This window comes from Arachis ipaensis, chromosome B10 (genome assembly GCF_059453495.1).
Source record: "Arachis ipaensis isolate K30076 ecotype BB chromosome B10, ASM5945349v1, whole genome shotgun sequence".
In the NCBI taxonomy this organism is placed as follows: Eukaryota; Viridiplantae; Streptophyta; class Magnoliopsida; order Fabales; family Fabaceae; genus Arachis; species Arachis ipaensis.
In genome coordinates this window covers 5,906,736-5,934,528 of record NC_142435.1, presented here as the reverse complement: position 1 = coordinate 5,934,528, position 27,793 = coordinate 5,906,736, and the positions used below count along the sequence as shown (strand labels likewise).

At 33.8% G+C, this 27,793-nt stretch overlaps 1 protein-coding gene and 3 pseudogenes across 4 annotated transcripts; 2 read left to right on the top strand and 2 right to left on the bottom strand.

Moving 5' to 3' along the window:
• Window positions 1–2,519: 2,519 nt before the first annotated feature.
• Window positions 2,520–4,827, top strand: LOC148579026 (uncharacterized). Of its 4 annotated transcripts, none has more exons than XM_088504365.1 (4): window positions 2,520–2,915; window positions 3,444–3,983; window positions 4,075–4,198; window positions 4,510–4,827. In XM_088504365.1, exons 2-4 carry the CDS (start codon window positions 3,963–3,965, stop codon window positions 4,653–4,655), a joined length of 291 nt encoding a protein of 96 aa, XP_088360491.1. In that variant the 5' UTR covers window positions 2,520–2,915; window positions 3,444–3,962; the 3' UTR covers window positions 4,656–4,827. The 4 variants fall into 4 exon arrangements, with proteins under 4 accessions (XP_088360491.1, XP_088360486.1, XP_088360489.1 ...); XM_088504360.1 differs by having other exon boundaries at window positions 3,406–3,983; XM_088504363.1 differs by having other exon boundaries at window positions 2,520–2,919.
• Window positions 4,828–12,071: 7,244 nt separating this feature from the next.
• LOC148579025 (uncharacterized) lies at window positions 12,072–12,896 on the top strand (annotated as a pseudogene).
• Window positions 12,897–19,861: 6,965 nt separating this feature from the next.
• Window positions 19,862–20,866, bottom strand: LOC148579024 (uncharacterized; annotated as a pseudogene).
• A 4,699-nt stretch (window positions 20,867–25,565) lies between these two features.
• On the bottom strand, window positions 25,566–26,751 carry LOC148579023 (uncharacterized; annotated as a pseudogene).
• Between the last annotated feature and the right edge of the window lie 1,042 nt (window positions 26,752–27,793).

The window sequence follows — 27,793 nt, the reverse complement described above, 5'->3', positions numbered from 1 at the left end:
TTTAAAAGTTTTTTTTAGCTAATATTTTTTTTTAAATTGCTCACCCTAAAAAAATTGGAGTTTTTTTTCAATATTTAATAGAAAAAAATTTATCCAGTTGGACTCTGACCATAAATTATTCAGAATAGCTAAAAAATTAATGCGTATAAATAAAGAATTTTCAATAACTAAACTACATTGATACAAGAAGTAATCAATACCTATGTATACGAGTAGATTCAAGAATATATATATATATATATATATATATATATATATATATATATATTAGAGTATTCAGATCAGATATATGACCTATTAAATATTTTATATGAATGATTAAGATTAAAGTAAAAAGCCATAAAATATTTTAAAGTGGTCGTCTATTTATCATATTTATAAATCCACTTTTTATTGGTAAAATAACATATCTTATATATATACCTGTACTAATTTTAATTTTAATGGTATTCCTTAACTTGACAAGTGATTAGAGTTTTATTTAATTGTTTGTCACTAGTCAATAAATTATTACATACACGAAATGAGATTTAAATACCAAATATTTATTATGGGCAAAATGAACAATTAAACCAAATGGAAGATAAAATTATATGATTCTACCAAATTTAAAAACGTTACCTGAATCACCCAAAACCATCTTTTTATGTAATTCGAATGAATCTCATTCGAATTAGGAAAATCAAGTAATTCGAATTAGATCAATTCGAATTAGTAGTAATGTTTGTAATTCGAATTTGACCAATTCGAATTATGCATGCATATGGTCTTAAGGTAGTTCGAATAAGCTTAATTCGAATTATACATGCATGAGTGTTAAGGTAGTTCGAATCAGAGTGACATAATTTAAATAAATTTATTAAAAAAATTAATAATTTAAAAATTAAAAAATATATTTTATTTCATGCATTAAAAATAAAGCTAGCAAAATATTTAATTACGAGACTTCTTCAAAATATTTATGAGCTATCAATTTGAATTTCATACAATACTCTTCCGTCTATTCTTGATAGCTCATGAATATTTTGAAAAAGTCTCGTAATTAAATATTTTGTTAGCTTTATTGTTAATGCATGGAATAAAATATATATTTTTTAATTTTTAAATTATTAATTTTTTTTAGTAAATTTATTTAAATTATGTCAAAAAAATATTTTATTCCATGCAAAACAATTTTAAAAAAATGGTTTAAAAGATGTTAGGAGTACTATAAAAATTTGTAATATTCTAGTGACTTAGGTAATTACATTATAAAAATATTTTTTAATTTTAAATTATTATTGACTATGTAGAGTATTTTATTTAAAATTTGAGTACATGCATGTATTTACCTAAGTCACTAGGATATTATAAATTTTTATAGTACTCCTAATATCTTTTAAGCCATTTTTTAAAAATTATTTTGCATGGAATAAAATATTTTTGTGACATAATTTAAATAAATTTATTAAAAAAATTAATAATTTAAAAATTAAAATATATATTTTTTATTCCATATTTCCATGCATTGAAAAAAAAAAAACTAACAAAATATTTAATTACGAGACTTTTTCAAAATATTCATTAGTTATCAAGAATGGATAGAAGAGTATTGTATGAAATTTGAATTGATAGCTCATAAATAGTTTGAAGAAGTCTCATAATTAAATATTTTGTTAGCTTTATTTTTAATGCATGGAATAAAATATATTTTTTATTTAAATAATTAATTTTTTTAATAAATTGATTTAAATTATGTCACTCTGATTCGAACTACCCTAACACTATATGCATGTATAATTCGAATCAATCTGATTCGAACTACCTTAGCTCTCATGCATGTATAATTCGAATCAAGCTGATTCGAACTACCTTAAGACCACATGCATGTATAATTTGAATTGGTCAAATTCGAATTACAAACATCACTATTAATTCGAATTGATCTAATTTAAATTACCGTTGGTTTTTCTAATTTGAATGGCCGTTGATTTTTCTAATTTCGATAGTGTTGGATGATTCAGGTATCATTTTTAAATTTAGTAGAATCATATAATTTTATTTTCTATTTGATTTAATGGTGCATTTTGCCCTATTATTTATTTATATGATATATATCGTTATATTAAAAATTATATTTTAAATAAATTTTACTATATACAAATTATCTAATAACTTATATTCACATTAAACTTATATGTGAGATTTTGGTGGTGAAAATATAAATTATAAAATATAAAAATATTTTTAAATTAAAAAATAATACAAATTATTTTAGTTTATTTATTTTAATAATATTATTGATATTTACATAAATCTTTTTATGTTTATTTAAAATTTTTTATCTATTTATACAAGATTTTTTAAAAGTAATTTAAAAAAAAATCAAAATAAAAATTAAAAACAAAAAAATAATAACTCAAAAATTAAAATAAACTATATTAATTTAAAAAAATTAAAATAAACTATATAAGTGCCGTTTTCAGTACTTCAAATCAAAAATTTAAAATTTCATTATCACCAGTAATTTTCTAATCTACAACCGCTAAACATTAGCCCGCACTACTCATAACTGCACTACCCTCTGCCCACTAAAACCTAATCATAACACACACGTCACACTCCAGTGCCGCAGTCTCCAGCCTCCCCTCTCCAAGTTTCTCACACTCCTCAAGCTCCCACCAGAGGCTCACCACACTTTTCGGCGGCGGATTCCATCACATCGCATTTTGTTCTGCGTCGCTCCTTTTCCAGCGCTGTCGTGGCCTCAATCCAGCGGCTTCGTCGTCTCTTCGATTTCAGCCCCGTTGTCTACGTCATCTCACCATCCAGCATCTTTCCGTCTCTCTTTGATTTCTTCTGTCATAAGCTTTGTTCAGTGGCTGCTGCTGCTATTGGTTGCGTTGCTGGCGGTCCTGCTTGATGTTCTTGTCACTGTCGGTATTGTATTTCGAGTCTTCTGAATCCTGCACCTTTCACGGTTCTGTTATTATTATTGATTCTAAACTGATTTTAAATTCTGATTTTTGTTATGATTACTTGTTTTTGGTTCTGATTTTTGGTTTAGGGTTTTAGTTATGTTCTTATTGTTTTTATTATTCATTCTATATTTTTGGTTCTGATGTATTTTTTCTAATTATCTGGTTATGATTTTTAGTTCTAATTATTTATGCTAAAAACATAAATTTATTTACGAAGGTTACCTTTAACTTGAGTTTCTACTCACTGCTTCTGGTGCATCTAATCACATATGCTTGTATCACAAATTGAAACCTTATGGAAAATTTACTTTTACTTTTAAAATATTTCTTATTTCCTTTGTCAAAAATCTAAAATGATTTTAGATCTAATTGAATGGTCAATCAGTTATTGTTACTTTGTTATTTGTTCAGTGTAAGTTATCTTTTTTCTATTGCGTCTTTTAAGATATGGTCACTGGAGTGAACAAGATGCTGCAATTTTAGTACCAGGAGACATAATCAACATTAAATTAGGAGAGATCATTCCGGCCGATGCTTGTCTTCTCGAGGGCGACCCTCTAAGTGTTGATCAGTCTGCTTTAACAGGAGAATCTCTTCTAGTGACCAAGAACCCCACTGATGAAGTATTTACTAGATCAACAGTCAAGAAGGGTGAGATAGAAGCAGTTGTGATTGCCACTGGTGTGCACACATTCTTAAGTAAAGCGGCTCATTTGGTGGATACGCTAACCAAGTTGGACACTTCTAGAAAGTGCTTACAGCAATTGGTAACTTCTGCATTTTCTCAATTGCTAAAAACATATGATGACTATTGAGGAAATGGCTGGGATGGATGTCCTCTGCAGTGACAAAACTGTAACCTTGACATTGAATAAGCTCAATGTTGATAGAAACTTGATTGAGGTATTTGCTAAGGGTGTTGAGAAGGAGTATGTTATCCTTCTTGCTGCAAGGGCCTCTAGGACCAAAAATTAGGATGCTATAGATGCTGCAATTGTTGGGATGCTTGCTGATCCAAAGGAGGTAAATATAGGAAAACCACTCTCTTTAGGACAAGAAGGATACAGATAAAATGTTTAATTTAACTCATAATTTTAATGTTTTGACTGACCAGGCTCAAGCCAGAATCAGGGAGGTCCATTTTCTTCCATTCAATCCTGTAGACAAGAGGACTGCTCTAACTTACATTGATTCTGATGAAAATTGGCACCGTGTGAGCAAAGTGGCTTCGGCAAAAGGTAAAAACCTGTTTAATTGGCACCTTCTTATGATGGTTATAAGGATGACAGAGGGAGCAGGTATATCCCTTTTGCTTTTAGTAGATAAATGTAGAACAAAGTTATATGTGCAAACTGAATTTTTAACACTAAAAGAAATTGAGTTTGGTATACTTCAACCGATAATCAAGCATACGAGACATTGAATGCTTAGAATTTTGAAAGGCATTTGATAAAATGATCTACTCCTTGTCATAAAATGTGTGTTGTCGATGGTTTATCAACATGATTATATGATGATACGTTTTCAATTATTTTTAATGTGGTTGTAGGAGACGCATTTGTTGGAGGATTCTTTTCACAATTGGTTCAGGAGCAGCCAATAATCTCAGAATGGGTTAGAGCTGGTTGCTATGCAGCAAATGTAATCATCCAAAGGTCTGGCTGCACATACCCAGAGAAGCCCGATTTTCAATGATTCTGTTGCCGCCATCAAATTTTGATTATTTTGAGGATTTTATTGCAATTCGTTTATGCTACTCTTAACTGGTATGTGATTTTTTAATCCCTCAGCAAAAGGGAAAATACGTGAAGTTCAACAGGGAGACATTATAATTATTGATATATTTGAGTCCTCATTATTGTTGTCATTTCCTTTTTTGGTTGGTTACATGTTATCTGTTAGATACGTAACAAGGTGTTTGCACTTAATAATTGTGATTGCCTACAAGGAACCATCGCAACTTAGCCTATGATCTTGGGAGAAGTTTCGTAGGTGCCTTGAATTTTCAGGACTCAACTTAACCACTCTGGTTCATGTCTTCATGATTATATGTATTCAATGATATAATCTTTTCTATGCATATTTCTATTCTTGCATTTTAGATACAAATTCTCAAGTAAAAGAAGAAAGAGAGGAAATAAACACTGCCTTTAGTTGTAGATTTACAATTGGTCTAGCCTTTTGCCGTGGCTTAAATGGGTAAGGAAGGATTTAACCAAACGATAGTTAAAAATTGACAGTAATTAAAGGAAAACAAGACAATCTTTTATATCGGGAAAAAATCTACGAGCATTATATTATAGCGTCAACTAAGCATTGCAACTAATTGACTACATATTATTTCCTAGCATTAGCGACTATTTCATAATTTTACTTTCTCATTTCGAATAGCTTTGGTTTAGCGACAACATCCCTACAAATTTGATTAAGGATTTTCAAAGATTAGCTATAGATTTGCTACAAAATGTGACAGATTTGCGATCATATTAGCAGACAACTTGCAAAAAAATTTTTCGCTAATTACCGTCAACTAAGTATTCGTCAACTAAGTATTCTATTTTGTCTATGAAGTTAGCTTGCATTTAGCGATGACTCTACCGCAGTAAAGTTTGTCGCTAATTAGCGACTACCGTTTAGTCTATTTCTTCTATGGAATTAGCTTTTACTTTAGTGATGGATTTGCGACTATCTAATCGGTAGCTAAAATTGTGTTTGCCTCATCTGCGACTTGTAATTAGCGAGGAAAGCATTAGTTGCTAGGCGGTAGCTAATCCGTCACAAATTATATTTTACGTCAGATTAGCGATGATTTTACGACTTTTTTTGTGGTAGCTAATTGGCCATATTCTTGTAGTATTGTGTTTGAAATTATATATTTTAAATTAGTTTGGGAGGCTCGTATTAGAAAACCGTAGTTAACGGTGGTTATGACATTAATCTAGATACATTTGGCTCATACCTCAACTAATAGGGGCGTTGCCAAGGTAGAGAAAATCGAGATTTTACGTGAAATCGAAAAAATAAATAAAAAACGTAAAACGTAAAATCTTAACAAGATTTAAATCGTAAAATCGTCAGACTTAGTACAAATTTCGTAAAATCGATAAACTCATTTAAAATCGTAATATCGGAAGATTTTAAGAGTTAAATCGAGATTCTAGCTACTATGGGCGTTGCTAGCCTAACGTGTAGGCCACAAGTTAGATTTGTTATTCTGTTTGGATACACAAGAAAAAAGGACTACCCTTAGAGGTGGAGCCGCCCAAGTGTGGACTATTTGATTTGATTTCTGTAATGAAAACTCTCTTATTGATTCATTTATTTGTCACAGCCCAAAATGAGCCATGACTGACGCTCAGGGAAATAGTCCCCTAACAAAACTAACAGATTCGAATATAAGATAAATAAGAAGGTTACATATATTTTTTGATAAATTTACACTTTCTAGAATGAATAATTACATATTTTAAACAAAAATAAAATAAATAAATATGGATGGATCCTGTATGTGACATATGGAGCAGATGATGTCTAAGAACTCAACAAAGAATCGATATCCATTGCAGATCATTACTCTTGAATACAAAGGCTCACATAATCAAATATTTATTCCTAAAATTTTTTTTAGAAAACGGGGTGAATTTTGCAACTCAATGACTAGACAATACATCTATAATCAACATGAGACCATATAAACATTATTATCAAAGTAATTTTAATTAGAAAATAGTAGTTAATAATAATAAGTGAATCAATAAGAGAGTTCTCATACAGAAATCAAATTAAAAGTCGACACTCAGGCGGCTCCACCTCTATGGGTAGCCATTTCCTCTTGTGTGTCCTAATATATCTAACGTGTGGCCTACACGTTAGGCTAGCAACACCCCTCTTAGCTGGAGTCTGAGTTAAATGCATCTAAGTTAACATCATAACTGCCGTTAACTACGGTTTTCTAATACGAGCCTTCCAAACCAACTCAAAATATATAATTTCAAATATAAGAAATTCTTCGTTCTTTCAAACACGAGGTATCAAATCAAATCAAATAATACTTTCTCATCCAAATCCTTTTCAATCATATTTTCTCAATCTTAAGGCATTTCAAACATATTTCACAATTTCAAAATAAGTAAGTACCAACCAATATTTCAATGCTCCAAAAATACATATTCGAATAAAATCAAATGTTTTAAAATAATATAAAGCTTCATCAAGAATACATATAGTCTCATAAAAACATATAGTCTTATGTGCATATTAAAATAAGCTTAACAAGGATAAATATTTAGCTTTAACAAATCGAATATTCAAGCCAATTTAAAATCCTTTGATAGTAATCATATAAGTATAATTATAAGTTCAAAGCACCGTATATCAAAATAATTATAAATGCAAAGCCAAACAGTTATAAATGTAAAGCTTACTCACAGCGTGGTCCTAAGGGATTGAAGAGACCAAACTTAGAGTGTTGAATTAAAAGGTGAGAAAGGTTGTGTAATACCTTACCACACAGATCTTTACGCCTAGATCGTAAATCAAAGGTGGTAAGACACTACGACTTCTATAAACAAAATATATACATAGAAATATAACAAGGATAATATATCTAGGAGTCTTGAAAGAAAGTTGAACAAAAACGTTAAACAAAAAAACGCATACCACTCGACGTCGATAAAAGTAAACTGTAAGAGATAAGAGAGAAGTATTATAGATACATAGTGAAGAGTTCCAAGGATACAGATAACAAAGCTTCTGACTCGGTCCACGAAGCAAAGACCGGCCAGAGCACATATATATATATATAACCCAACGATATCCAAAAGACAGAATACAAGTCCTAGTTCTCTAAAATCAACTTCTAAGAGGCACAAAACATGTTTTGAAACAAAAGCAAAAAAATACATATAAAACTAAGTACATAATACAAAAATCCCAAAAATACGAATTTTCGCTTCCAAGAAGACAAACCCAGCACGTTCAGCGAGGCGCGTCACGTCTTACATCTGAAAAACAATAAATACGTATGGAATGAGAACCGGAGGTTCTCGGTATGGTAATGGTACCCACATAATTAATACATAAGGTCCCAAGAAGGACAAAGGCATTCCTAGAACTTCCGACATTTGATTCAATCTTATAAAACACAACTAAACCAAAAATTTAGGCAACTAGCTAAGGATCTTCCTTCTAATCTAACACTCCCATTTCCAACTCCTCCGAACCTCCCAACCTCCACTGAAATTATTTATTTTCAAACACAGGTATTAATACAAAGAAATCACAACTTGAATGCAGATACAACAGATAAATAAGTAACAAGTAGTTCATATGTTTAGTTAGGCATTCTCAACAAAGCACACCAAACAAACACGTATATGCATATGATGTATGTTTATCCTATGGCTGATGAGTCTCATTTGTCGGTTATATAGCGAACCCGACAAGTCCTGGTAGCAAACCATTGGACTGTCCCTCTCAAATCATAATCATTCATAATCATATAACACACACCTGTGTATATCCATGGGGGCAAGCTCATCCAGAAAGGTATAAGTGTCCGGCCACACTTACGACATAAGGTCAGCAGAGTATCGTGTCTCAACCTGGAGCACATGGTGGCAAGCCACTACTTTTACCCAAGAAAACTCGTACCTCAGATATTTAAAAATGCAACAAATCACATAATCAATCAATAATCACATCATCATTATCAGCCATAATTCATTATCAATATAGTTATCCGGCTCATAACATAATCAACACTTCTGCAATTATCATCAATGAATTCATATCATCATTACTAGCCATTATTCATTGTTAACTTTACCTCTTTCTTTACCAACAAGATACTTCTTTCCATAATCATAGCCACACTCCGCTACCCAATAACCACCTATTAGGCTTTAAACATAGTTTTTTAGAAGTTTGGAAAAAACCAGAATAATGGTTAATAGTGTAGAAATAGTGAATTTTATTCAACATAGTAGTTTCAGAGTGTAACAAGATTGTCGAGAAGTTAAATAGTGGAAAACAGAGATTTTGGAAAAACAGGGTAGTGTGCGTACACACATATGTGTGCGTGCGCACACTCCACTCAATCTTTTAAAAGTGTGTGTATGCACAAGGGTATGCATACGCAGGCAACAGTAAGTCTTCCCATGTGTGTGCATACACACCGTAGTGTGCATGTGCACACTTGCCAAATTCCCAGTGTGTGCGTACGCACAAGCCGAATCTCACACTCTGCCCCGTGCGTGCGCACACGCACCAGCATTTTCAAAATTCTGCAACTTAACAAAAATTAGTTTTCTGCACCTGTTTTTCGATATCCATAACTTTCTCTACTAAATTCTATTTTCCTCAAATTTTTTTTACCGTTTTAAAGCTGTTGAAAATATCCTTAATTTGAGATAGATTTTATTCAAATCCAAAATTTGAGACTCAAGTTATAGACTGCCAAAGTTCGTTAAAATTCTGTTTTGACCAAAACTTAAAACTCAAGTTTTTCCCAATCTTTCCAAATCCAAAACCATATCAAAACTTACCAAAACTGCATTAAATCCACCCAATCATATCTCAACAGTCCTCATTCATCCAATACTACTCCAACTCGACATTTCATCCGTCTCAACACAATAATTCATATGCAAACAACTATATACATAGTTATCAACATGTATCATTAATTACTCAAAATTCATTATTTACCAAAAACATCCTCATTAATATCACTATCCGTTCATTCCAAAATATACTACATCCAAAGCCTCCAATCTAATCAACTTTTACAATCATAACTCTCACCAATTTCAACATCAAACATAAAAAATCCACATCTCATGCTCATACAATAACTAATCAATCCAACCAACTAATTCAACACCCATTTACATCAAATTCGACAATTATTCTCATTATTTACTAAACATAACAATTCACATATTCATCCTATCCTACGGTCAACTAGCCTAAGTTTTCACAATATATTAAGTATTAATTACGAAAAATCGAAACCATACCTTAGCCAATTCCTCTTTAAGCTCAAAACCACCAAAAATTCAAGCTTCAAGATTCCCAATCAACTCCAATAAATTCCATCCACTAAAGCTTTATTCCAAGTGCTTCAATTTGCTAATTCAACATAATCTCAAGCTAGTTCATACAATTTACTCAAATTAGTACAAAGACACACCAAATTGGACAAATCTCAAGGGTTTAGAGTTTTCTTACCTTACCCATTAATGATTGGAGTAAAACCCAATAATTATTTCATGTTAGATTGTACCTAAACTACCAAAATCATCAAAATCACTCAAAACTCATACAAAAATGCGAATTTAGAAAGGGAGAAGGAAACTGGGAAAAATTTACAAATTTCTTACCACTTTGTTTAAATAAAAATGAAGAAAACTCTGAGATGAACACGTGGTCACAAACGGCTCGTCAATTGGAACTCCGGATTGAAAGTTACAAGGATTTGAAGTTGGAAGTGGAATGAGTTAGGGTTCTCTTACTCTTCTCTCTCCTCACTGTGGATTCCCTTTCCAAAAATGAAAATAGAACTGTTGTGGCTACAAAGGGGAAGAAAGGGATTATATGGGTTGGGTCTTGAGCCCAATATGGGTCTGGTTCAATCGGTTTAGCCCGTTGATCCAATTTTAGACAAAATCCTTTAAAATTAGTATCAAAATTCGTATTTTTAATATTTCTACTTCCCTAAATTATAAAATTTAATGTCCTAATTTCTTTAAATAATAATTAATTTATTGGCTCATTATTTATTAATTTCACAGATTTTACAGGTTGGAATAGAATAGAATCGAACGAAAGAACGTAGAATTTGGACCAAACCAGTGGTAGCAACTTCAATTCAAACAACAGCAACGACCACATCACGGATGTAATCTCGACAACAACAGCAGTATCGCTACTATTTCTAGCCCATAACAAACAACAGCAAAAGCAAATTAATCAAGAAAGACAACACGAAAATAGAGAGAGACAGTAAGGTAGATAAAAGCAGAACATGAATAGAGAGATGTCAAGTACAAGCAGAATGGGATTTGTTTTACCAAGATAAAGGTATAGCAGTGGTGGCTCTTGGCGGCAACAATCATGGCTCCAGAGACTCCGACAACCAATGAAAAACTAAAAGCAGAAGCAAAACAGAACAATATCTTCTCTAGTGACCTCCTCCACCTGCAATGGAGGCAACCACAATGACAGTGGAAGAATAGAAGGTTGGCCTATCTCGCGGTGGTGGAAGGCAGCAGCATCTCGGTGATGAGCTCCAGCAGAGCTCTGTAAGGCCCAGAATCTTTGAAAAGTCTTATTATGATCAAGTCTCAAATCCTACAATTATTTATAGCCTTAATTTCAGAGATTATTTTATTAAAGATAATTAAGGCAAGTTTTGATTTATTGGATTTGAGATAAGCTATGATTATTATCCAATTTTATAATTATTGGATTATTTTCTATATTTGAATTATAAAGTTGATAATTATAAAATAATAAGTATTTTATATGATTTGGGTTGGATAAGTAATATTTTAAATATTAATACTGTTATTTTGGAAAATGAAGAAATTAAGTATATTATTTCTTATTATTTGATTTGGGCATTTTATTGAAAATAATTGTAGAGTTGATGAACAAATAGTATTTTATATATTATTATTATTGGATTAGAATTTATTTCTAATTACTATATTATCCCTATTTTTAAGTGAAATTACTAAAATGTCCCTAACCCTAATTTTTGAAAATGAAACCCTAACCCAGTAACCCGCTAACCGACCCGGTTTCCTTCACTCACACTCAGCAGCAGCAGCTGCTGCCCCTCTAACCTAAGCACACACACAGCCGCAACCTTCCCCATTTCAGCCAGCAGCAACATCTGCAAAAATGAAAGAAAGAAAGAGAGGGAAGGGAGAAACGGATTCGTGGAGGAGAAGAAGGAGAGGAGGGGAGGAAAGAGACTGCGCCGCGCGCTGGGCTTCTCTGCCACCGCGCCGTCGCCGTGACTGCCGGAGTCGCCGCCGTTACGTGTAAGTCCACCTTGGTGCCGGTCGAAGAGGGGTGAAGGAGAGATGTCGAGAGTGAGACGCGATGGAGGTGAGTGAATAGAACTGCCATCACCACCGTCCTGTCCGTGGGGTTGAGATCGCGTCGCCATCTTGGATCCTCGACGCCGCCGCAGTGGAGAGTGGAGCAGTCACCGCCAAAGGAGGTGTTTCGCGCATTACCGTGAGCTGCGAACCACTGACCGAGAAGAAGCTCCATCCTCGTCCCTGCTGTGCAGCGCCGGCGCTATTAGGGTTTCACCGCCGCCATCCTCGTGGTAGCTGGTGTCGTCACCGGAGAAGACCACCGGAGTTGCTGTCTGCTTCTGCCTCGGGATTATGCAAGTTGCCGGAGCCCACTGCCACCAGAGCTGACCAGAACCACCACTGTGGTTGCCGCTGGGATTGTGAACGGAAGAAGGAGACGCTGGTCCTGTCACAGCCGTTCCCGGGGGAGAAATCAGTCGCGCCGCCGTGCCTGGCAGCCGGGAATGCCACTGCCGTCGCCGAAAAATTTGTCGGTAAGGGTTTTAAGTTGATTCTCCTTCCGTTGAGTTTCCGGAAACCTCATTGTTGCTGCGTGTTGTTCAGGTCACCGCTGCCGCTTTAGGTGGCTATCGGGCTGCCGCCGAACCAGTTCGGAGACCGTCGCTGTTTCGGTTCAGCCGTTCCTTCTTCGGTTCGGTAAGCGTTTCAATTGGAAAGCCCTTTTGTTATTGTTCCGTTATCTCAAGCTGAGGTTTGTGGCATTAATTGCTATGAGATTGAGTTTTGGTTGTTGTATGTTGCGATTAGAGTTGCTGAGATTGTTGAGAACGCAAGTGGAGCCAAGTTGCTGGCTGCAGTTGGTTTTGGGTTGAGGCGGAGATGACTCTATGAGACTTTTGGGCTATGGAATTGCGTTTTGAGGTAGGGGCGCTTTCCAAAAACTATAGTTTATTATTGGAATTATTACATATGGGTACTGATGTGAGATATTGTGTATTTGGTGATTGTATCTGCCTTATGTATTATTTGATTGACTCGAATGACTATGGATGTTGGTTTGGCCGAATTGTTGTGTGGCTTGTGAAATGTAATGTTTGAAGTTGATTCCTTAAAGATTTGAAATGAGTTTAATCCGTTGAGGATTGGTTTGAATTGAGTCAATTATTTTGATGATGTGGAAGATAGAATACTCTTGAAATTCAGCCTGTGTTGCTTTAATTGATTTGGTTTTGATAAATGATTTATTGCTGAACCGATTCTTTAAAGCTTTGGAAATGAGTTAAATCGGTTGATATTGAGTTGATTTTTGAAATGGCTTCCTTGAGATATGCCACTGAGGCGACTGTTGGATTTAGCTTGCTTTTGAATTGATTTCTGGTTTTGAGCTGTTGAAAAGGAATGAGAAACGGTTTAGTTGGGACCCGAACCGGGTGGCAAAAGTCCAAGTTTTAGGGGAGGTGCTGCCGAAATTTCTATAGAATCCGAGTCCTTATTTGAAATGTTAATTGGGGAATTTTGAGTTTAATGCCTTTCCTATCTATTTTGAGGATTGTGAAATTATGGCTTCTTTATTACCTTTACTTAGAGCAATTAAGAAAGCAATGAAGTTATGCTTTGAAAGAATTATTGAAAAGAGAATCATGATTTATCCTTATTTTCCAAGAAGAACAGTATGTCTTTGGGTACAAGTCATTTGAAAGAGAATTTTGCTTTGAGGCTGTTTTAAAAGGTAAAGCGGGTTTATGTTTTTCTCTATTAAACACAAAGATTGTCCCTTGGGAGAGTTTTCGTGATTTTAAAAGGAATTGGATTTCGATTGATGAGCCTCATTATTTTGACGTTTTAAATAAGATTCAAAGTATCTTTTGAACTCTAGTTTAACACAACAAAAATGATTCTCTTATCAGTTTGAAACGCTTCAGATTTAATTATGGAATTGAAGCCGGTTTTGTTTAAGTAAAGGAAATGGTTTTGAAAGAAGTAAAGGTTACGTGACTCGGTTTGGCTTAGATCCTATTTTCTTACTCAAATCAGAAAGCCAATGTTTTAATGATTTTAAATGATTTTGGCGAAATGAGATATGTTATTCTCCCCTAAAGACTTAGGACTCTGCCGAGAAACTTTGTTATAAAATCCCATTGTTGAATGGATGATTTTGAGTGTTTCCAAAAAGAATCTTTAACTTGCCATGGTTATGGAAGTTTGGAAAGAGGATGCCGAGAGTGACATTGTTTTCAAAGGGGAATTTACCTTGAGTAAAAATGGCTTATGAGCCTAAAATGATTTGAGAAATGAGATCTTTAAAGCCAAGGCTGAAAAGAGTTGAAACTCGATTTCAAAGTGAAATGAATTGAGGAAATGATTTATGGCTTAAATGCCGACTTTATGAATTTAATGATGTTGAATGGTGGAAGTGCTGTTTTGTTGTGAGCCGGAATGGCTGTGTATGATTATACATATTGGTTGGTTTTGGATTGAACCGTGAGCCGGAATGGCTGTGTATGATATGAATATTGGCTGGTTCTGGACTGAACCGTGAGCCGGATGGCTGAGATGGATGTTGATCCATGGATGAGATTGAATGCATGTTTATGCTGAATCATTGATAAATGTGAATGTTGCACTTCCACTATCTGAGATACGAGTTTCCCTGGGTAGTAGCAGTGGCTAGCCACCACGTGCTCCAGGTCGAGACTTGATACTCTGTTGACCCTATGTCGTAAGTGTGGCCGGGCACTGTGAAAGGCCCGGATGAGCTCGCCCCCATAAATATTCACCAGTGATGGTGATGGATAAATATTCACCAGTGAGGGTGATGGATATGGATCATGATTATGATCAAGTTTATGATGAGTATAACTCGAGTTGGGGATGCACGACAGAGGGACAGTCCAATGGTTAGCTACCAGGACTTGTCGGGTTGGCTCTATAACCGACAGATGATATCATCAGCCACTAGGGACAGGCATGCATCATATGCATTTGTGTGACATTGGTTGGGTGTGCATATTATACTTGGTTTGCATATGTGATTAATTGCTAACTGTTCTACTTGTAATAACTGTTTGTTTGTGCTTGAACTTCCTATCTGTGTTTGCATCTGGGACTCTGTTGGACTGTGGTGATTGATTGATGGTTGGATTGTTTGGGCCTAGGGCCGTGGTTGGAATGAGATGAATCGATGGTTGATTTCGGTTTTGTGTTTCTGGTTTGGAATAAAATATGAAAGGCTATTTTGTTCAGTATAGATAAACCGTTTTGAAAGGCTTTTGAGTTTTTGAGAATTGAATGGTTCCTCTTTCAGAAAAGATTTCCGACTTTACTTTTATTGTGAACCGTTGTTTTTGAAAAGAGGCATAAGACGGTTATTAATCACTGGTACGGTTTATCTTCACGTATCCTATTACAGTAATTCCCAAAAACCCTCTACTGAGAACCCTTTCGAGGATGATGTTCTCACCCCCCTACATTTTTCCCCTTTCAGGATATGGGCGCAGAAGTTACGAAGAGCTTATTTAATTGTTGTTGTGGTGCTCTGTATTGTTTTAGTTATGGCTTACTGCACCCTCGCCTTCATTTGATATAATCTGTAAGAGGGATAGGAATTGTATTGGATTATGTTTGTAACATTATTTATATATATTTATGTATATATATGGATGTACTATTTATGAGTTGTTGTAAGTTGAATGGTATTTATGGATGTACGCTATCGAACGAAAGTATCTTTGGGAGCGGTATTGCGGTTTAAAGTTTCAAACAGGCTCATATTTTAGTATTAAATAATATAAGTGTCGTCGTAATGTCCAAAGCTATCAGAGTCGCGCAGCCGGAAGTGCGAGCTTTGGTAGTTAGGGTGTTACAAGCTCCCCTTTCTCTCTCCCATTGGCGCCCTCCTTCTCTACCCTATTTTCAACTGGGACGGCGACGGTCTCGATCAACGGCAACAGCGGCAACGGGCACAACAATGACAACAGGACTCCCTCCTTCCTCTTCTCCGTCGTGCGCTTTCTTCTTTCTCCATGGAAGGTCTGTGATCTCACTCTCATCTCTCTTGTGCGTCTCTTCTTTTCTCTGCGACGGCAACAGCGGCGCCTAGTCTCGCCGGCGTCGTCTCTTCCCTCTTCTCCCTTTCTTCTTCTTCCTTTGTTTTTCAATCGCTCCTCTTCTCCCTTTCTTCTTCTTCCTTTGTTTTTCAATCGCTCCCCCTCTGATTTATGTTCTCCTCCCTTTTTCTTTTTCTTTTTCCTGTTTGTGGGTGTATGTGTTGTAATGAAATTAGGACAAAATTAGGAATTTTTGGATTAGGGTTAAGGATGGAAAGAGAGGGGTAAAGATAGTTTAAGAATTTTGATAAAATTAGAGGGTAGGGTAGTAATAATAAAAAAAGAAGCTTGGGACATTACATTATTAGTATCAATTACTAATTTCTAATTAAAGTTACTTTGATAATAATATTTATATGGTCTCATATGAACTCTAGATATACTGTCTAGTTACTGAATTGTAAAACTCACTCTGCTTTTTTCAAAAAATATTTTTCAGAAATAAATACTTGATTATGTGAGTCTTTCTATTCAAGGGTAATGATCTGCAATGAATACATATTCTTTGTTCAGTTTTCAGACATTATATGCACCATATGTCACAGGCAGGATCCAACTATATTTATTTATTTTATCTTTTTGTTAAAAATGTGTAACCATTCATTCTAGAACTTGTAAATTCATTAAAAATACTTGTAACTTTTTTATTTAATTTATATTCGAATCTATTAGACTTGTTAGGGGATTATTTTTCCAAACATCAATTATGACTCATTTTAGGTTGTAACATTTTAAAATTCGAAAAATTAGGATAGTAGAAAAATTTTTTTTGTAACATATCTATTTTTTAATTAGTTGACTAGAGTTCGCTTCTCTCTTAATTGATTCCCTAATGAAATTAAATACAATAAAATATTTATTATCTAATATTTTTCTTTCATTACTAAAATATAGGAGCATAGTTTCTCTCACCTTCTTGCGTATTTGTTTTGTCTCTCCTCTTCTAATGGACCGGACCAGATGACCATATATCAGTCTTCACCAAAATGTCAATCCCAAAAGCTTTCTTTTATATATATAAATTTTTGGGTTAATGACTTATCACCCTGACTACCTGACTATGGCCAGTTTTGATAAATAATTTAAATAAGTTTTTTTGAAAAAAAAATTTAAAATATAAGAATTTTTATTAATAGCAGCTTATAAATAAGTTATTTTGTGTTTGGCTTTTTAGTTATAAAAATACTTATTTTAAAATTGTAGTGTTTGAATAAATAACTCAAAAAATAAATTTTTTTATAGAAGAAAATAAATATTAAAATAACGATGATAACAAATACTTTCCAATATTGAATGTTGATTTTACATAACCTAATCACTAATATTGTGTATGATATGGTAGGTGAAAATAAAAAATAAATATAAAATGTGTGTCAATGTATATTTTGTTGCTGTTTTTTATTTTTTTTTACTCCTATTGGCTATTAGAACTCTCTTCTCCTTTATTGAGGTCAAGAATTTGCTATAATTAACTATGAAAATAATAGCAAGCTATAAAATCACATATAAAAAAATAAAATTAAAACTAAAATTTCATACCACAGTTAAATACAAATTTAATAATAAAAAATAGAGTGATAAAATGATAAAAAAAAACTTAGAAGGAATATATGCAGTAGATTGTTCAGATACAATATTGTCTGAAAATGGTGGTGGAGGATCAATACTTCCATCAGATGAATCATTACGTGAAAATGGTGAAGTTTGGAACATTGCGTGAGAATAATGGTGAAATGATGGTGGAAGGCCAATAGCAGACCTTGTGTGAAAATGGTGGTGAAGGATCAGTATTTTTCATAGAGTCAAGAAGAAAAGTAGATTTTTTTTGTTTTGAAATTAAATTTTTTTTAAGTAAGTGGTAGAATGACTTATCAAAAAGTAGAGAAGTCATATATTTCTAATTCTTCAAAAAACTACAAATTAACTTTTTGACAAATTAAAAATTTTTTTTAAAATAGTGCCAAACACTCAAATTTTAACTTTTTATAATCCAAAAAAAAAAAAAGTAGCTTGTACTACTTTCTAAACGGGCTCTATCCAAAAATGGCTATGTGTGTTTGGCAAACGCGTTGGAGAAAAGAGAAGTGATTCCACCTCTAAACACACGTTCACGTGAAGCTAAAATTTGTTGCTTATGCATTCATGTTCATGGTGGCTGGTTTAGATGAGAAATTTTGTTCATATAATATATGTTGTTAGTTTTATGAAATTTTTATTCTTTCTTATCTGAATGAGTTTGTTTATGTCACGGCCCAAAATGAGCCATGATCGACGCTCAGGAAAATAATCCCCAAGCAAGCCTAACCGACTCAAATATAAGTTGAATAAGAAAATTATAAATGTTTTAAATAAATTTACAATGTCTAAAATGAATAATTACATATTTTTAACAAACAAAAAATAAAATAAATATGGGTGGATCCTGCCTGTGACACATGGAACAGATGATGTCTAAGAATTCAACAACGAATAGATACCCATTGCAGATCATTACTCTTGAATAGAAAGGCTCACATAATCAAATATTTATTCCTGAAAAATATTTTTACAAAAAACGGAGTGAGTTTTTCAACCCAGTGACTAGACAGTACATCTATAATTCACATGAGACCATATAAACATAATTTTAGTTAGAAGATAATAATTTATATAAATAAGTGAATCAATAAGGGAGTTCTCATACAGAAATCAAATCAAAAGTCTACACTTGGGCGGCTCCACCTCTATGGGTAGCCCTTTTCTCTTGTGTGTCCTAATAGAATAACAGATCTAACGTGTGGCCTACACGTTAGGCTAGCAACACCCTTGCTAGCTGGGGTCTGAGTTAGATGCATCTAGGTTAACGTCATAATCGCCGTTAACTACGGTTTTCTAATACGAGCCTCCCAAACCAATTCAAAACATATAATTTCGAATATAATCAATTCTTCAGTCTTTCATACATACGAGGTATCAAATCAAATCAAATCAAATAATACTTTCTCATCTAATCTTTTTCAATCATATTTTCTCAATCTTAAGGCACTTCAAACATATTTCACAATTTTAAAATATCTGAGTACCAATAAATACTTCAATACTTCAAAAACAGATATTCAAGTAAAATTAAATATTTTGGAATAATGCAAAACTTCATAAAAAAAATATATAGTCTCATGTATAGTTTCGAAAGTATAAACTTCATAAAAAACGAATTATTTAATTCTAATAAATCAATTATTCTAATCAATTTAAAATCATTCAAAGCAAATATAGTGAGTATAATTCAAAGATCATAATAGATATATATCAAAATAATTGTAGATGCACAATCAAATAATTATAAATGTAAAGCCTACTCACAAATTGGTCCCAAGGGACCGAAGAAACCAAACCAGAGTACCAAGATAAAACCTGAGGAAGGTTGAAGTAGAATGGAATGAAAGAGCACGAAATTTGGACCAAGGTAGTAGCAACAACTTCGATTTCTCACTGCAGCAACCTCAACAACAGCCCTAGTATCAATGACATAGAACAACCACAGTAACAATGGCAGCGAATCTAATAGCCTACGGTGGTTTAAACTAAGCAAAGACAAAAAGGGACAGCAAACATGATAGGACAGAGTCAATAATAGAGCTTTATGGCAAGACAAGTCAGAACAGGTTTAGTCTTACCAAAGGAATAAGAGGATGGAGCATCAGCAGCTCCGGTAACCCCCCCCCCCACCGGCAAGGGCAGAACAGGCATAAGCAAAGCTGAGCTAGGGCAAACTTGCAGAGTTTCCAACAGCGGCTTCTGGCGACATCAGCACAGTTCTCGGTGACCAGAGGCGCGGTGGCACAGCCTGTAGCAACGATGGAGGCGTACCAGCTCCCCCCTCCTTGCGAGACTCTCCTCTCTCTGACCATTGCCTTTCTCTCTCCTCAGCGAGCTCCTCTCTCTCTCTCTTCGAAGCCCCATACCCGTAGTCATGACGGCGATGACGAAGCTCCTCTTCTAGCGGCAGCAACAAGGCACGGCTGCGACGAGATGTCATTCCCTCCCTTTGTTCGTGTCGCGTCTTTCTCTTTCACATGCGGTGGCTTCTTGTGGCAGCGATGGAGTCCTCGACGACGGCAGTGGAAGCTCCGACTGCGGCAGGGATTGTCTTCAGAGCCGACGGCGGGACAGCACCACCTCGTGCTTCTTCTTTTCTCCTCCCATTCCCTGTTTCAAGCTCCTGCTCCCTCTCTCTTCTTGATCCAAGACAACGATAGCGACGGCGACTCCCAGCCCCGCCGGCGCCGTCCCTTCCTCCCCTCTCTTCTTCTTCCCGATCCTCACTCTCTCTACTTCTCCTGTGTGTGTATGTGTGTAGCGTGTGAGGTGAGAGTTGAGAGCGTGAGTTAATTTTGAAATTATGGTTAGATTTGGGAAAAAGAATAATAAGGGTATTGTAGGGATTTTACATTCTACCCTCCTTATAAAAATTTTTGCCCTCGAAAATTGATATAATCTGCAAAACTTTACATGGTTTTAGCACTTTACCAAACATGAGAAAAAAAGAAGTATAATGTGGTGCAAAGGTTACAATGTAGGTTCGTTTGTGTTAAAAAGATGGGGTTAACATTTACACACTCTTATTCTCTTGATAAGTCAAACACATATGGTGCTTTTCACTTTGTTCATCACTCCCAAAGTACATACGAAAGTCAAACATCAAGACTAACTTTTCAACTTGTACCAAAATCTCCTAAACTTCCTCCTCGGAATACTCTTACTTCATAATCTTCTTGATGTCGCCATGTCCTAAAACTAACGTATTGCTCCCTGTATCTAGGGATTACACGTTAACCAATAGAATCTCGAGTTTACTCAAAGGAATACAAAACTTAGGAAGAAAAGAATAAGTATCTCAGATGATGTTCGCAAGAATTTGAAAGGATGTGTAAGATCGCAATTAAACATGGATGTTTAGAAACAACGATGTGTGCTAGAAAAACAGTCAAATCGCGTCTTAACAACGAAATCTGAATCAAGAAATTTCAATAGAAACAATAAAAAGATAGAGTATTAGGTCGAAACAAATTCAAGTTGAATAGAAGGAGTGCATAGCTCACAAGAGATGACCACTAAAGTCGATGGCAATGTTCACAAAGGTTTAAGAGAATGATTAAGAACACGATCAGGTAGGATATCCATCTACAACAGATACAACTAAGAGAAAATCATTTCCCAATTTTGAAGAAAAGATATGAGACGAACATTTATAAAGAAATGATAAAAGTATAAATACTATCACGTTAAACAAATTCAAGTTGAAACAAAAAGATGAAAGGTTTATGAATTGAAGATTAATAGGAGTCATATGCAAATATTTCCCTCAAAAACTCTAGAGGATACTTAGGTGTACCATCAAGCAAGGATATGCATAAGCAAAAAGACAAAATCAACAACAGAGAAAGCAAAGCAAAACACAAATTAAAAATACGACAACACATTCTAGAATAGGCAACTTAGCCGTCATAAAAAAAATCGAAAACGGTAACTATCCCAAAAATCAGTATGCTTTTTTTCCCTTTTTTTTTATAGAAACCTTCAACTAAGTACCTTTGAGATTATTATCATGACTTTGGACATTAAATAATTATGTCAATACAAATTTGATATCTCCTAACTCAGAATAGTAAATAGATTATGTAAAACATGACAAGAAATGCAATTGATCTCCTTGTTGTCCCTTAAGACAAAATTTACATATACATTTAGGTATTTAACTCATTATAGTCACTGTTGGTAAAATACAATAATGTGATTTCCTATAATCATGCAATTTGACTTAGTATGAGGTTACAAATAAATTCACATATAAAATAATGATAATAATAAAACTAAAATTTAAAGTATTGGCAATTAACACACTAGATCAGTTACAATAACTTTTTTTTTTTTTTTGGTTTTGTTTTGCTTTTGACATAACCCAAGCACATAGCAAAAGAATTTCAGAAAATTGGTATGGGATCATATTTCATGTAAAGATAAAACATCAAAAAAAGAATTCACCTTCATAAATAGTTCACTGAACTAAAGACAAACTCAAATATATATATATATATTGAATCAAAATAAAAAAATATATATATCTCCGAAATTCTTGTCGTATCTTGAAAAATATATCATAAAAAAAGAACTTTTTTTTAAAAAAAAATTACACCAATTAATTCATGGCAATAAAAAAAACACCATAAAAAGTAGCATTATCCCATGCACCCCATTAACATAACACTTAACACTAGAATCCCCAACATATGCAACAATTCAAGGTTCAAATCAGAACATGGTTAACTTGCACAAGGTAAAGAAACTTCAAGCAAAATGTTTTTTTTTTATCATAAATTTGGAATAAGAAAACAGCTAAAAATCAATAAACGGATTAGGAACTTGTGAGTAAAGGGTCTTCAATAAAAATCCAAACAAGCAAAGCATTGTAGAAGCACAAGGATAAAACTTGCATTGAATAAAACAAAAGTCTACAAAAGAAGGAAGCTTGAATATTCAAAGCACTTTTTTCATAAATAAATAATGTTACCATCTTCAAAAATCAAACAAATAAAATGCATAAAAAGAGAGAACTAACTAACAAGTATAAGTTCAAAACTTTTGAAAGGTATTGAAAACAATGCTCAATTTGGGTGTTGAAAAACAACAAAGAATCTTAAATTTCAAAACATGATTGAAAAAACAAATGAAGGAGGAAAGAAAGACCCTTCTTCAGAATTCAATACAATATTTAGTATACAATAAACTAAACTGGTTTGAGTTATTTTTCACAACAAAGTAAGAGTATTAATCCAAAGCAACATCAACCAGTAGGAAAACAAAAAAGAAAAAAGAAAAAGAAAGCACGGATTTTGAAGAAGTGATTACTACACAGAAATTTCTATGCACAAAATTCATGCCCTATAATTTGCATGCTATTTTGAGTCTTCTTACCATGAAAAATATGAAGCACTATCAGTACAGAGCAGAAGCAAAATGAGTCAATTGAAATCCAAAAATTTTAGAATCAAATGAACCCTAAGATTGAAAAGGGAAGAACTTGAAAGTTCCCAGAAGAAATAGTACCCTTGAAAGAAAAGCCATGTTCAACAAACAAAACCATAGCAGAACAGATTATCAAACAAAAAAAAAAACTCAATCAAACTTTCAGATTGAAAAAGATCTTCAAATCAACTAAAGCATCATAAAAAATTTGCCACACCTAAACAGAGCAAATTATAATTCCAATCCAGCAAACAAGAATAACACTCCATGCATATGTTCGTCACGTAGTTCTTCTACCTGAGCAACCGAATAACAGTTTTCAAGGTTATTGATTCGAAAGAAAGAATCACGAGTGGTTCAAAATTATGTTAACTTCAAAGATCATCAACATAAGAAGAACAAACTTGTTGTATCGAAATCCAGAATAAAGCATCTCAATCAGCAGCTAAGTAAATCCACAATCCGCAAATCTAAATACAATTCTATAACAGGAATAAGATAATAATTCACAGCAAAAACATATCGAATCTTCTAGATTATGGATGAAATCTTGAAATTAGAAACCATAGAAAACAACATGAATATGAAGAAGATTAAAGCAAATATTCACAAAAACGAGGAAGATTAGAACTAGCTATAAGGCAGGAATCGCGAACCAAAACCGAAACTGAAGTCATTGCAAAAGCAAGTTCAAGAAAAGCAACCAAATAATAACTCAATGTTGGGTACAAAGAAGAGGAAAGAGGTGTCAAGAATCGACAGATAACTCATGATGACAAGAACCAAAAGACAAGAATGACAAAAAGACAAGGATGACATTCCTATAGCCCTCTGATAGTGCCACAATTTGTACAAATAGGCACACTTCTATTTATACAATTGTGATCCTATCATAGGACACTTGCTCCATATTACACAGATTAAACCTAAGCTCTGATACCACTTTGTCACGGCCCAAAATGAGCCATGATCGGTGCTCAGGAAAATAATCCCCAAGCAAGCCTAACCGACTCAAATATAAGTTGAATAAGAAAATTACAAATGTTTTAAATAAATTTACAATGTCTAAAATGAATAATTACATATTTTTAACAAACAAAAAATAAAATAAATATGGGTGGATCCTGCCTGTGACACATGGAGCAGATGACGTCTAAGAACTCAACAATGAATAGATACCCATTGCAGATCATTATTCTTGAATAGAAAGGCTCACATAATCAAATATTTATTCCTGGAAAATATTTTTAGAAAAAACGGAGTGAGTTTTGCAACTCATTGACTAGATAGTACATCTATAATTCACATGAGACCATATAAACATAATTTTAGTTAGAAGATAATAATTTATATAAATAAGTGAATCAATAAGGGAGTTCTCATACAGAAATTAAATCAAAAGTCCACACTTGGACGGCTCCACCTCTATGGGTAGCCCTTTCCTCTTGTGTGTCCTAACAGAATAACAGATCTAACGTGTGGCCTACACGTTAGGCTAACAATACCCCTGCTAACTGGGGTCTGAGTTAGATGCATCTAGGTTAACATCATAACCGCCGTTAACTACGGTTTTCTAATACGAGCCTCCCAAACCAATTCAAAACATATAATTTCGAATATAATCAATTCTTCAGTCTTTCATACATACGAGGTATCAAATCAAATCAAATCAAATAATACTTTCTCATCTAATCCTTTTCAATCATATTTTCTCAATCTTAAGGCATTTCAAACATATTTCATAATTTTAAAATAACTGAGTACCAATAAATACTTCAATATTTCAAAAATAGATATTCAAGTAAAATTAAATATTTTGGAATAATGCAAAACTTCAAAAAAAAAATATATAGTCTCATGTATAGTTCCGAAAGTATAAACTTCATAAAAAATGAATTATTTAATTCTAATAAATCAATTATTCTAATCAATTTAAAATCATTCAAAGCAAATATAGTGAGTATAATTCAAAGATCATAATAGATATATATCAAAATAATTGTAGATGCACAATCAAATAATTATAAATGTAAAGCCTACTCACAAATTGGTCCCAAGGGACCGAAGAAACCAAACCAGAGTGCCAAGATAAAACCTGAGGAAGGTTGAAGTAGGATGGAATGAAAGAGCACGAAATTTGGACCAAGGTAGTAGCAACAACTTCGATTCCTCACTGCAGCAACCTCAACAACAGCCCTAGTATCAATGACATAGAACAACCACAGTAACAATGGCAGCGAATCTAATAGCCTACGGTGGTTTAAACTAAGCAAAGACAAAAAGGGACAGCAAACATGATAGGACAGAGTCAATAATAGAGCTTTATGGCAAGACAAGGCAGAACAAGTTTAGTCTTACCAAAGGAAATAAGAGGATGGAGCATTAGTAGCTCCGGTGACCCCCCCACCGACAAGGACAGAATAGGCATAAGCAAAGCTGAGCTAGGGCAAACTTGTAGAGTTTCCAACAGCGGCTTCCGACGACATCAGCACGGTTCCCGGTGACCAGAGGCGCGGTGGCGCAGCCTGTAGCAACGATGGAGGCATACCAGCTCCCCCTCCTTGCGAGACTCTCCTCTCTCTGACCATTGCCTTTCTCTCTCCTCAGCGAGCTCCTCTCTCTCTCTCTCTTTGAAGCCCCATACCCACAGCCATGACGGCAACGACGAAGCTCCTCTTCCAGCGGCAGCAACAAGGCGCGGCTGCGACGAGATGTCATTCCCTCCCTCTGTTCTGTGTCGCGTCTTTCTCTTTCACATGCGGTGGCTTCTTGTGGTGACGATGGAGTCCTCGACAACGACAGTGGAAGCTCCGACTGCGGCAGGGATGGTCTTCAGGGGCGACGGCGGGAGAGCACCACCTCGTGCTTCTTCCTTTATCCTCCCATTCCCTGTTTTGAGCTCCTTCTCCCTCTCTCTTCCTGATCCACGACAACGACGGCGACGACGGCTCCCAGCCCCACCGGCGCCGTCCCTTCCTTCCCTCTCTTCTTCTTCCCGATCCTCACTCTCTCTGCCTCTCCTATGTGTGTATGTGTGTAGCGTGTGAGGTGAGAGTTGAGAGTGTGAGTTAATTTTGAAATTAGAGTTAGATTTGGGAAAAAGAATAATAAGGATATTGTAGGAATTTTATAGTTTAGATGAGAAATTTTGTTCATATAATATATGTTGTTGAAAAAAATAATAATATACATGAAAAATCAGAAGTGAAATAATATAAAAATTATTTATGATATAAATAAAATAAATACAATAAAAGATAAAAATATGAAAGAGAGCACTATAAATTTTATAATGTCAAATAAAAAGAAAATATTCTATAATTTTTTTAGTTTTATCAGTACTCTGTAATTTAATATTACTTTAAACTATAAATTTTTATTATTTATGATTCTATTGTTACTTATAATTAGTTTTTTATTTATTTTATACTTTTTGATAGGATCATAATTCATATTATGCAAAATTTTGATAATAAACGTATTATATAATAATTACAATTACAAATTTTACAAACCCAAAAAAATTAATTTTTTTTATACAAAATGAAAATAGAGTACATCAAATAAAGAATAGAAAAAAATTCATATAGATAAGAAAGAATACAAATTCCATAAAACCAACCACATATATCATATAAACAAAAAAATATAAAAATTAAAATATGAAAGAGTACTAAAAATAATAAAGAAAATCAAAATATTCACCTTGTTAGTGATTGAAACAAATTTAAAAGATTTTGATGAAAAAAATATTGGAACGAAGAAAATTTTTCATCTAATTTTCTAACAGTAACCAGCCACCATGAACATGAACGCAGAAGAAACAAATTTTAGCTTCTCGTGAACGTGTGTTCAGAGGTGGAATCACTTTTCTTTTCTCTAACGCGTTTGCCAAACACACACATAGGCATCTTCCAAACAGCCACATTGTGAAGAAACCGTTGTAGGGTATCACGGTTTATATAGTGAGCCAACTCCTTCGTAGTCCGCTACAGGGTCTCGCGAAATACACTTTGGGCCTCTCTCTTCATAATCTGCTACAGGGTGTAGCGGTTTATGTGTTTTTGCTTCTGAACGTAATCCACGACAGAGTGTAGCGGATTATGTGTAAATGAAATCAGCGTTAGGGTGTCGCGGATTACATATAATGAGGTTTGTTGCATTTGCGTCTGGTTTTTCCTATTGTTGTATTTACGTAACACTTTCTCTCCTTCATTTTATTTATGTAAATTGTCCTAAATTTCTTATGCTAAATTTGATATTATTTGAAGGAATGGTGATAAGAAACTTATATAAATAGTTCATATAGTATGGAATTTGAATATTTGTAACGTAAAATTTATTACTACTAATAATATTATTATGACATTTGTAATATGGATGTTTATTACACTTAATGAGTTATTTATAGAAACTAATAAATTAATTATTGGAGTTATAAATTTATTGTATTGTTTATAATGGTGAGATATAATAAATATAGGGATATGGATTCAATGTCTTTGTAGGTTACAAATTTGATTACAATTTTTTTTTTTTTTTTTGCTGATTTAGAATAATGGTTGATTTGGCAAAAATTGAGTGGTTAATTCTAAGATTTTGCCAAGTAAGCGATGTTGCTGACATGACATTAATAGAAAGAAAAAGATGTTTTAAAAGTAATGTATGT

Excerpts from the sequence above, each read along its gene's own strand:
- LOC148579026 (XM_088504365.1), top strand. The coding sequence starts at position 3,963 with ATGCTTGCTGATCCAAAGGAG. Across the intron at positions 3,984-4,074 it reads TGCTTGCTGATCCAAAGGAG|GCTCAAGCCAGAATCAGGGA; the intron begins GTAAATATAGGA and ends TTGACTGACCAG. Across the intron at positions 4,199-4,509 it reads CAAAGTGGCTTCGGCAAAAG|GAGACGCATTTGTTGGAGGA; the intron begins GTAAAAACCTGT and ends ATGTGGTTGTAG.